This window comes from Oncorhynchus tshawytscha, linkage group LG32, assembly GCF_018296145.1.
Source record: "Oncorhynchus tshawytscha isolate Ot180627B linkage group LG32, Otsh_v2.0, whole genome shotgun sequence".
Classification (NCBI taxonomy): Eukaryota; Metazoa; Chordata; class Actinopteri; order Salmoniformes; family Salmonidae; genus Oncorhynchus; species Oncorhynchus tshawytscha.
The window spans coordinates 2,179,235-2,191,380 of record NC_056460.1 but is presented as its reverse complement, the minus strand read 5'-3'; the positions used below and the strand labels follow the sequence as shown (position 1 = coordinate 2,191,380).

The 12,146-nt window shown below is 38.4% G+C and overlaps 1 protein-coding gene across 1 annotated transcript; it reads left to right on the top strand.

Annotated features, from left to right (window-relative positions):
* The first annotated feature begins 437 nt into the window (after positions 1 to 437).
* Positions 438 to 8,712, top strand: LOC121841554 (zinc finger protein 2 homolog). The gene is made up of 2 exons (XM_042310644.1): positions 438 to 472; positions 6,962 to 8,712. Exons 1-2 carry the CDS (start codon positions 438 to 440, stop codon positions 7,548 to 7,550), a joined length of 624 nt encoding a protein of 207 aa, XP_042166578.1. The 3' UTR covers positions 7,551 to 8,712.
* Positions 8,713 to 12,146: the final 3,434 nt, after the last annotated feature.

Here is a 12,146-nt window from a genome sequence, read left to right as displayed (position 1 = left end):
CTCTTATTAACAAAACCATGAACTATAACCACGCTGCGTTTTGGTTCGCCTCTCCTTCCCAGGAAGAAAATCGTGACACACCTTCAGCTGTGGGGTCTTTGTAATGCAGATTTGATAGTTAGATTTTCAATAATGAATGGTTAGCTGTTATGTGACAATTAGGTCAAAAACTCTATTTAATTTTTTGGTGTAGATGGCCAAGGAAGTTGCACAGAACTTCCCCAACATCCCAAATTGATATGGAACCTTCAAAAACACATGGAGCAACTGCAGAAATAAATGGCTGAGGATATACTAAAAATGTCTGGTATGTAATGACATTTAATTCAAAGTAAATGTAAATTCTTTATTTGTATGTAGTTGTGTGGGACAGCCATATGTTCAGTTCATGCCTATGAGTTCAGAGTTAAAAAAAGCCTGCTTCATGTGTGCCACTGATGAAGAACCTGGATGTGGCCCAAAGACTGACTGGGTTAGTAACTTTACTTAACATGTTTATAATCTTTTGACAACAGTGACGGCATATAAGACAATTTATGATATAACACAATGGATGGCTAATTCGTCATTCTGCATTGATATTTGATATTATATATAACTTGTTACACTTTGTTTTGTTTTGATTGAATGTTTTCCATGCCAACTGAGGTTCCATGTGCTGTGCCTTCGGAATGAAGACAAAAGAGTTCAACAAAGTAAAGAACACAATCTGGAAGTGCAGTCTTTGTTGTTGAAAATGTCTGCTCTACCCCATCCACACTGAAGAGGCTCTGACATGTACATCAACCAGGGATGAAGAGAAAGTTAACACTGACATGTACATCAACCAGAGATAAGGAGAAAGTTAACACTGACATGTACATCAACCAGGGATAAAGAGGAAGTTAACACTGACATGTACATCAACCAGGGATAAAGAGAAAGTTAACACTGACATGTACATCAACCAGGGATAAAGAGGAAGTTAACACTGACATGTACATCAACCAGGGATAAAGAGAAAGTTAACACTGACATGTACATCAACCAGGGATAAAGGGAACGTTAACACTGACATGTACATCAACCAGGGATAAAGAGAATGTTAACACTGACATGTACATCAACCAGGGATAAAGAGAAAGTTAACACTGACATGTACATCAACCAGGGATAAAGAGAACGTTAATACGGTGAAATGTTTCATACTTATTTGAAGTTGAGTGTCGGTTGACATGTTGGAAAAGATTAAAGGTCTACATTTTCTGTTTAATTTGTCAATGTTACATTTTTAATCATTGATTTTCTGGCCACCATTACTGTGGTTACATGTTCAGTATATGTATTGACCAGCAAACCCACTGCAGCCTACCTCACCAGCTAACTCTCCATCCCTGTTCAGTATATGTATTGACCAGCAAACCCACTGCAGCCTACCTCACCAGCTGTGACGGCCCTGAATTATTCTGAACCGTCTCAGTGCAGCTCCTTCCAAAAGAGGGCGCTTTCCTTTAATTCCCAATTAAATAGCCAGCATCAGCTGCGCAAAAGGGGGTTGTGATGGAGACGTGAATGAGGATGTCTGTTCAACCCTCAGTGCCGAAAGCTTCTCTATTCCGTTTGTTTTGTTGCCGTTAAACGTGTGTTTTGTAGCCTAAGAGAGTTTACCCAGGATCGGATCCACTCTTTGCGTCCATGGACTACACCTCTCCGTTCTTCGTGGCCTTTCTCCGCTGGAGATCTATTCAATTGGATTGTCTGAAACCGACTGACTACCACCTTTTTGTATACGGTATTTCATTTGTTTTGATGCGATGTATACTTTGATTTATGTAGTTAGTTGTCAGTTGAGGACTTAGTAAGAGTTGATACGCTTTAAAGTTCTGTGGTAAAATAATTGTTATATTGATTGTATGTTTAATACTGGGTTTACGCTACACGGAATGAACGGACAAACATTGCGTGACAAAAGTCACTTGAGTTCACTGAACCTTTAGGGCTGGACTCTTTTTAGGCCCGAGGTAAGGACATTTCTGGAGGAACCAGAACTCATTGTGATATTATTATATGTGTGTAATCATTGTTGTTGCTAATACAACCCATTAAAAGAATATAGTTGTTTTTGAAGTTCTTTCCAATGTTTCAATTTTTATGATGTGGTTACATTTAAAGTTTATTTCCATCCTGACTTTTACATAAGTCCTTTGTATTGGTGTAGACTTGACGGACCAGATGGGACTCATCCCCACCCAAACTAAAAGGAGAAACTCTCCATGTTCCTCTGGTAGGCACAACCTACCTGGCACCCCTATAAATAATAACCTCAAGTCAAAACCGTTACACAGCTAACTCTCCATCCCTGTTCAGTATTTGTATTGACCAGCAAACCCACTGCAGCCTACCTCACTAGCTCACTCTCCATCCCTGCTTTGGACGATTAATAGTATGACTCTCGTACTTTGCTATTTTATTTTATGGTTGATATTAACGATAAAAGGAGATATTATCTGTCTCTCTCCTACAGGGAAAATAAGTACTTAGAACTACCAATTTTTGCAGATAAACATTCAAGAAAAGGGTAAACACAACACTGGACTGAACCCCATAACTGTCCAACTAATATTAATGTGCAACAATATAGAAGAGACATGACTAGAGGTTATGCAATATGGGTGTATATATACTGCATGCTTCTTAGGTGTGTAATTGACATGACCAAGGAGCTATTGCAAATTTGAAACTGTGAAAAATGTACGTTACACCTTGTGATTTTACACTACACAAACAAGAGGGTGCAATATGGAAGGGTAGTCAGCAGACAATAGGTCACATGACCAAGGAGCTATTGAATTTTTTATTTAAAAAATAAATAATGTAAAACCATGTGAGATGAAAATGGACAAACTAAAGGGTGTGCAATATAGAAGGGTAGTCAGTGGACATTCTGAACCTTGTTTGAAGTCAGTAGATCACATGACCAAGGAACTATTGAAATTTTAATGTAAAAAAAGTTTGTACTTCGTTTATGCTCTCTAACTAATTCAACTAGGAATACAAAATGTTGCTCACATTTCCACATGTTTATTAGCTTTGGGAAGCAAATTAATGTCCAAATCGTGAAAATAAGAACTGTGCAATGTTGTGCGCAATATTTCCAACATCATGACACTTATTTGGAGTCTGTGGCTCAAGTGGTTTGAACGATATTTAGGTTTGAAAGCGCTAATATCTGTTGAATATCCAACTTGAAACTGTCTTTAGCACGGTAGTTACACTGGCAAACAAACTCTGCAGCACAGAGTTGATCATCCATATGACGTTGGGAAATAGTGCATTGTGGGTCGTTTAGAAGATTTCCCGAAATAAGTTAATAAATATGTAATAACGCAAAAACATAACTGTTTGTACTTATAGGTAACCATAAAGTGACTACAACTAGCTTACTAAGTCTTTAACCACACTGTATTGTTACACTGGTGAGCAAAAACTCATGCTTCCTACACTTTAACTTGTTATCTGAAGATATAATCTACATTTGACTCAACTACGTTACCCCCTCCAGTCAGCAGAGGGCGGTCTGGGAATTTAAGGCGATGCTGTTGGTGTGACGTATAATCTAGTGGACAGAACGCTTCTTTCAGCAGCAGCAACAGTTGGTCAGACACCTCGGTAGCTTGCTAGACGAAATAGACGAACCAATAAAGCTCTTTAGACGCTTTCGTGTTTATTAGCCACTGTATTTTAAACTCACTACTGTCGTCTACTTAGTTAACCGATTTAATGTCATATTTACGGTGTTGTTATTAGTCAGCTAGCGGTCTGGTTAAGTTAGCTTTAGCCTAGCTGGCTAACATCTCCGACCATGAGTTCACTAAGCTACTCTACTCCTGATAAAGAAGAGGTGGTCTGCTGGACGGATAAAGAATCTCTGGTGAAAGAGGAGGAGGAAGTTACAATACAAAAACAAGTAGAGGGTGAGGCTGTTACGGTGAAAGAAGAAGAAGACGCGTTCAGATTGAAAGAGGATGAGGATGTTACAGTAAAAGAAGAGGAGGATGCAGTTTTTGGAGTGAAAGAGGAGGAGGGGGAGGTGACTGTCACATCCAAAAAAGAGGAGGAAACTGGATATATGGGCCCGGTTTCCCAAACGCATCTTCAGGCGTCCAATGGTTTTAACAATGAATTTAGCCGTTAGATGGTTTTGAGAAACCGGGGCCTGATTAACACTAGTAAGTACTGTCTTAAATACAAAGGCACAAACTCTACAGTTGTTGAACTGATGTGTGGTGTTAAAGGGGAAATCTGCAATGCTACATCCATTTTTTAAAACTTTAAATGATTTATTTATAGTCATTGATTCTTGAAGAATATAACACATGTCTCATGAGCTTAGTTCAACTGTTGTACTCCTTCAGAACCCCTAATAATACAAAGACTGGCCATCCATGAGGTGAAAATTATAGTTTAATTTCGAGGCTATATAGTATAGTCTAGATTTCATCCACGATGTCATAATGATAGTTTAACCAGGTTTCTAGGCTATATAGTATATTCTAGAATTAATCCATGAGGTCATAATGATAGTTTAACCAGGTTTCTAGGATATATAGTATATTTTAGAATTCATCCATGATGTCATAATGATAGTTTAACCAGGTTTCTCGGCTATATAGTATATTCTAGAATGACCAGTGTAGATTTCCTGTGGAGGTCAAATTGTTAGAGCTGTTGATAAGTCATTGTATAATATTCAGCCAGTTTATTTTCATGCCATTACATCAATATAGTCTAACCAGAAGAGAAAAGACTCTAACCGAACCACCTCCTCCTGGTGGCCTTTGTAAATTCTGAAGTTGTTGGTAATAGGCTACACAAGTAGTCGGCAACCTACATTTGGAGTGCAAATATATCTTACCATTTCTACTGATCTGGTGCCAGTTATGATTTTCATATGCACATTTTCGTGGAACAGATCATTTAATAATTTATAATTAATTTAAATGTATAATAGTATCTCAAAATCATTGGCTGTGATTAATCTACATTCTATCTAAATTAAAATTATAAGTAACTTTTATTGCCATTGCCAACTATGTAAACAAATAGTCTACATAAAGCCAACAAATAAAAACACTGCAAATAAATATACTATAAATCACATGGCCTGTCTACAATGAACTTGAAACATTGTATGAAATATTCTGGGCTCTCAGTTTCCCGCGCCAGTGAGTTTGGGACAGACACCGTTGTCGGCTATTTGTGAAAGGGATAAGAAGTAATCAGGTATTTTATGACATTTCCACTGGATCAGAGCATTATATTTTTCCCTTTCGTGCCGAGTGGTTATCGAAAGGGCGAGAGCTGGAAATATTTTTCAAATACTTTGAGGAACTATTCTCATTTGCAATTGATTTTGATTAGACTTTGTTTAGACTGTAAACTCTCCTTCCAGACTCATATCAAACATCTCCAATCTAAAATCAAATCTAGAGTCGGCTTTCTATTCCGCAACAAAGCCTCCTTCACTCACGCCGCCAAACTTACCCTAGTAAAACTGACTATCCTACCGATCCTCGACTTCGGCGATGTCATCTACAAAATAGCTTCCAATACTCTACTCAGCAAACTGGATGCAGTTTATCACAGTGCCATCCGTTTTGTTACTAAAGCACCTCATACCACCCACCACTGCGACCTGTATGCTCTAGTCAGCTGGCCCTCGCTACATATTCGTCGCCAGGCCCACTGGCTCCAGGTCATCTACAAGTCCATGCTAGGTAAAGCTCCGCCTTATCTCAGTTCACTGGTCACGATGGCAACACCCACCCGTAGCACGCGCTCCAGCAGGTGTATCTCACTGATCGTCCCTAAAGCCAACACCTCATTTGGCCGCCTTTCGTTCCAGTTCCAGCCGCCTGTGACTGGAACGAATTGCAAAAATCGCTGAAGTTGGAGACTTTTATCTCCCTCACCAACTTCAAACATCTGCTATCTGAGCAGCTAACCGATCGCTGCAGCTGAACATAGTCTATCGGTAAATAGCCCACCCATTTTTACCTACCTCATCCCCAATATCTCTACCTGTACATGACCATCTGATCAGTTATCACTCCAGTGTTAATCTTCAAAGTTGTAATTATTTGCCTACATCCTCATGCCTTTTGCACACACTGTATATAGACTCTTTTTTCTTTTTTTCTACTGTGTTATTGACTTGTTAATTGTTTACTCCATGTGTAACTCTGTGTTGTCTGTTCACACTGCTATGCTTTATCTTGGCCAGGTCGCAGTTGTAAATGAGAACTTGTTCTCAACTAGCCTACCTGGTTAAATAAAGGTGAAATAAAATAAAAAATACTTTGTTTACTTGCTGTTTGAGGTGAAAATAAATTTGCTTTGAGAAGCTCCTCAGCTCATTAGTGGTGGTGCGTTAAGACAATCAGAAATACTATCAGACATCCCCAAATGGGCACATTTATAGGCCTACATTTGCGCACAGGCCAGGTAGACTAGTTGTGTGTGCATCGCCCTCATGCTGCAATTTTAGCAAACACAGAAAGGGGCCTTTTTTGGAGACCAAAGGTCATCTGCCACACTGCTTAGGTTTTGACTGTCTTAAGACAATTGTAAAATAATTTAACAGACGTCAATTGTTGTACAACTTCATGGGGATGCTCTGGGCATCACCTTTTACCTCAAATAAATAGTGGAGTTCTGGTGTTGTGGGCCTTTAACCATCTGTCTGACCTTGCTGTTCACACAGGAGAAAGATGTGACTATCGTGGAGCCTCAACAACATCATGAGGAAGAGAAAAGTCTCTCCAGATTAGAACTCCTCAAGAAAAACCAGCAGAGACCCACCGGAAAGAAATCTAACTTATGCTCTATTTTACTGTGGGAAAGGTTGCAAATCTTCATCAGAACTTGAAATACACCAGCGAGTACACTCAGGAGAGAAATCTCACTGCTGCTCTGACTAAAGATTAAACTCTTCAGTAAAACTTAAAATACATCAAAGATTACACACAAGAGACAAACCATATGGCTGTGCTCAATGTGGGAAGAGTTTTGCAAAATCTAGCCATCTGACACTACACCAGAGAACACACACAGGAGAGAAATCGTATAGCTGTGATGAATGTGGGAAGAGTTTTACTTCATCTAGCTATCTCATTATACACCGGAGAACACACACAGGAGAGAAATCTTATGGCTGTTATCAATGTGGGAAGAGTTTTTCTTCATCTAGCTATCTCATTGTACACAAGAGAACACACACAGGAGTGAAGCCTTATAGCTGTGATCAATGTGGGAAGAGTTTTACTTCATCTGGCCGTCTGACTTTACACCAGAGAATACACACAGGAGAGAAATATTATAGCTGTGATCAATTTGGGAAGAGACCATCTTTTACAGAGAATACACACAGAAAGAAATCTAGCTATCTGACTACACACCAGCGGATACACACAGGAGAGAAACCTTTTAGCTGTAATCAATGTGGGAAGAAGTGCTCTGATAAAAGATCTCTGATTAAACATCAGAAACTACATGAAGGAGTTGTTTCATGATATCAATGAAATGTCACAATGTGGAATGTTTTAACATTGTTGGATTATTTTCATGATGTCACAATGTAGAACCCTAAACGTTTGCCCCCTATTCTATTAATTTCAACATTAAATGGATATTAGCCTCAGGGGAAGATCTAGGCTCTGAATTGAAAGAGTACTATTTATGAGATTTAACAAACAGTGACAAAAAAAGAGTTGTTACACTTACCACGTTGGCCACCCACTTGAATCAAAATGTAGCCAGCTGTTTTCTACAAGTTGTCCTCTAACCAGTGATGTACACATTATTCCCAGATTCCGTGTGGATTTTGCTGTGTTAGTTTCAACAGGACGTGCAACCTCATCTCCCTCCTTTCGCACAATTGATTTCAACATTATATCGATGAGTGATGACAAATAAGTGTTGCGTTCCTTTGTTTAGTGACGCCTAAATTTAAATGCATCACTCCAAAATGTAGCCAGTGAGGTGAAATATATCTCCCATTTCCATTTGTTTTTTTAGTTGTGTTCGTTTCAACATCACGTACAACCTGATTCCCCCTAATTGATATCAGCATTTCTGGTGCTTGTGCAGTTTATTTAAGGTGCTTGTTTAAGAAAAATTCAAGTAATATGATTATTGCTGCAGATGGTTGTGTATACAGCACATTTTATGTTTAGGCGTTCAATATATCACAAACTGTTTCTGCATATTGGTTATTTATAATGGAATTTATATGTTTAAGGTGATGACTAAAGGATTCCACCCTGAAACGTATAACTGTGTAAAGAATTAGAATTAATAGACTGTAATTCTCTAATGTGTGTGCGTAGGACAAGTTAAGACTTTACTATTTAGCAATTCAAGTGAGACATTCAAGGAAAAGAGGAACTGTTAACAGACAGCTTGTGACAGACAACTTGTGAACACTGTAAAACTGATAACAGGAAGGAGGTCTCCCCACCCAGGGAGGGGAGAAACCGTTAGGCATGCAGTAGATTATGTAACATGTTTCAGGACATGTATGTATGTATGCAATGTATGTGTTGGAGAATACTTGTAAACAGCATTGACAGTGTTTGAGAAGAGTAGGGGTATTTATATGACCAAATGTGAGGTATAAAAGGCTATGTGCTTGTATGATTTTCAGAGCTCTCTGAATAAAGAACTTACCTGTTGCAGAAATTCTGGGACTTTGTCCAATTCTTCTATGAAGGGGCTTTACAACCCCCAGCAGTCTGACTGGGGAATTGGTCAAAGTAGATTGTGAGTTTTGAGTTCATATCATTGGAACTAGACATTCTTGTGACAGTTATTGATTTGGAAACTTGGGGGGGGAGAAGAAAACACATGTAATTGGAAAGACATTGAAAAGAAGGCTATGCCCAACGTCCAATATGCGTTCGGTTGTAGTTGAATATGAAAGTTGAATTTTTTTTTTTTTCAATGACTAAAACAACTTAATTTCAAGGTACTTGCAGCCTATACACATGGACGCAGTATGATAAATTAGTTTATAATCAATTTATTAACAATCCTACATCACTCCAGCATTTCTTGACAACACTCAAGTGCTAATTGTCTTTATTCCACTACTGAAGAAGCATGACTCAAATCACCTCATATTTCAAACATTTGTTTTATTATTCCATGCCTCACCCTTAAGTGAATTATTGCCAATAAATATTAACAAAGGGGTGTACATTTGGTTTTCATATTTATAATTAATGTAACATTTAGTATACATAATTAATTCCATGGATCACAATTTATTTTCACACGTTTTTCTTTATTGGAGATGAGTTTTGATTGGACTCGTTCTAAGGGGACAAGAGTTCTAGAAGCTAGTGAGTTTTAGAAGACGAGAGTTCTAGAAGCTAGTATGTTTTTAGGAAGACGGGAGTTCTAGAAGCTAGTGTGTTTTTAGGAAGACGGGAGTTCTAGAAGCTTGTGGGGAAAAATGTTTTTTTCTTGTTTTTAATTGTTGACAGCCAGTCGACACCATGTTTATATTGTAGAAGGTGAAGCATTGTAGTTGATTATTATGTGAAATGGAAGTTGTTTTCTTTTGGTGGTAAGCAAACTTGTCCAACAAAATGATAGGACATAAACTCAGCAAAAAAAGAAACATTCTCTCACTATCAAACTGCATTTATTTTCAGCAAACTTAACATGTGTAAACATTTGTATGAACATATGATTCAACAACTGATACAAACTGAACAAGATCCTCAGACATGTGACTAACAGAAATGGAATAATATGTCCATGAACAAAGAGGGGGTCAAAATCAAAAGTAACAGTCAGTATCTGGTGTGGCCACCAGCTGTATTAAGTACTGCAGTGCATCTCCTCCTCATGGATTGCACCAGATTTGCCAGTTCTTGCTGTGAGATGTTACCCCACTCTTCCACCAAGGCAACTTCAAATTCCCATACATTTCTGGGGGGAATGGGGAATGGCCCTAGCCCTCACCCTCCAATCCAACAGGTCCCAGACGTTCTCAATGGGATTGAGATCCGGGCCCTTCGCTGGCCATGGCAGAACACTGACATTCCTGTCTTGCAGGAAATCATGCACAGAACGAGCAGTATGGCTGGTGGCATTGTCATGTCAGGATGACTGGTGTGGTGTGACTGGTGTGATGTAGTTAATGGAGATGGAGGTGTGTTCTAGTGGATCTGGAGAGGTGTGATGTAGTTAATGGAGATGTCTTCTAGTGGGTCTGGGCAGGTGTGATGTAGTTAATGGAGATGGAGGTGTGTTCTAGTGGGTCTGGGCAGGTGTGATGTCGTCGTTTGTATGTTTTGTATTGTTTATAAAAGATCAACATTTCTTTTTAAAGTCCCAATTCAAAGTTAACCTAATTGTTCTATTTTTGGAGTTGTTACATAAAACCAATCAGAATTCATTAAAATGATAAAGTCAGGTGTGATGTCATATGGAGGACCAGCCTATTCCCTATGTTGTAAACTGCAACAGAAATAACTTCAAACGTTTTACTTCAAATTTAACCAATCGTTTGCAATCATGACTTGAGTGATTAAAGTAAACCAATGTTTCGGAAATACACAACGCCATCTAACCAACTAATCAAAGAATGGTAGCTATACAGTATGCAGTTATCTTAGCCAGCCAGCTAACGTTAGCTATTTAGCCAAATAGCAATTAGCCTAACCATTGTAGCCAACCAGCACGGAGACCATTTAGAACCAAACTAACAAAACCTAAACGTGTTTGCAGATCAAAAGATCAAAGACATACAGAATGATGGACAAAATTAATATTCAGAAGTCATTGATCACATGCTGCTGATAAAGTGATACAGGCTGCACACTGCTTTGAAGTTGACTGTTTAGCGATTTGGACGCATGCCTCGTAGCTCCGGTATAAAACGTAACATCCCTACCGAAAAGTTGACAAAACATAAAGGAGCAACCGTGTTAATTTCCTCTGTTGTTTTGTGCCCACGGCAAGAAGGTACCAGAGCCTACCCTGCTATCGGGTTCCCACTAGATAACACAACCACACAGTTCATGAAAAGCATGAGGTGAAGCTTGAGCTAGATATCGACCTAGTGTGACCATCCTGGTCTCTCAAATCAGTCAGTCAACACAGAAAGGAGCAATAAATGGATAGTTAATTTATTTCCAAAGCTGAAATGATGGGACACACACAGTATGGATGAATGATCAGTAGTGACGGGATATAAATAGCACTCCCACAGCAATACTACATAAATCTGCCCTATAATATACTAACAAAAAAACTATTGAAATGTCTATCAAAGTCATTGTGATCGTATAGTGGATTTAACAATTCCTACTAATTCCTTATTTACTATAATACAATGATTACATTGTTTCCATGTGTCTCATCTTCACTACATCAGAATACACTGTCATCCATTTTAGTATCAAAATATAACCTGAAAATTACTCAACGTCCCATCTGGTGGTGAAGAAGTATAATACACCTAAAATAACAAAACCGGGCTAATAAACTGGCTGGTGTTCATGAGTTTATAAAACATGTACTTTATACATTTGTCATAAATGACCTGCATTGATGAGACACACAGTGTGGATGAATGATCAGTAGTCGACAGGGTAAAAATAGCACTCCTAAAGAAGATGCATTTTCCAGTTAGATACCAATTTGAAAGAGGGAACTTTAGCATAAAACCCACATGGAAAACTGAGATTTGGCAAGAAACATATAATGAGAGGCTTATTTGACGCCAAACCAACAACAGTAGTTACTAAAACATAAATAGCTAATGTATTATTTAAAAGGTGGATTTTATGATGTAATGTCAACTTTATACATTTCTATCCCAGGACCACTCAATTTTCAAATTCTCCAAAAATCTGCTGTGGATTACCCAGAATCCCATACCTTTATCACTGAGTGATATTTCTATCCCGGGACTTTTCCATTTTGAACTCACCCACAGCAATTCTCCATAAATCTGCTGTGGATTACCCAGAATCCCGAAATAAATTAATACATATGTGATAACACAAAAACATAACTGGTTGTGCGTATAGGTAACCAGATCTTCAATACAACTCAGTTATTACGTCTTTAACCACACTGTGTTGTTACACAGG

What these genes read in the sequence shown, in the direction of transcription:
- LOC121841554 (XM_042310644.1), top strand. Translation starts at nt 438, where the DNA reads ATGAAGAACCTGGATGTGGCCCAAAGACTGACTGG. An exon ending in GTGGCCCAAAGACTGACTGG is followed by an intron (nt 473 to 6,961) that starts GTTAGTAACTTT and finishes CTCTGACTAAAG; the next exon opens with ATTAAACTCTTCAGTAAAAC.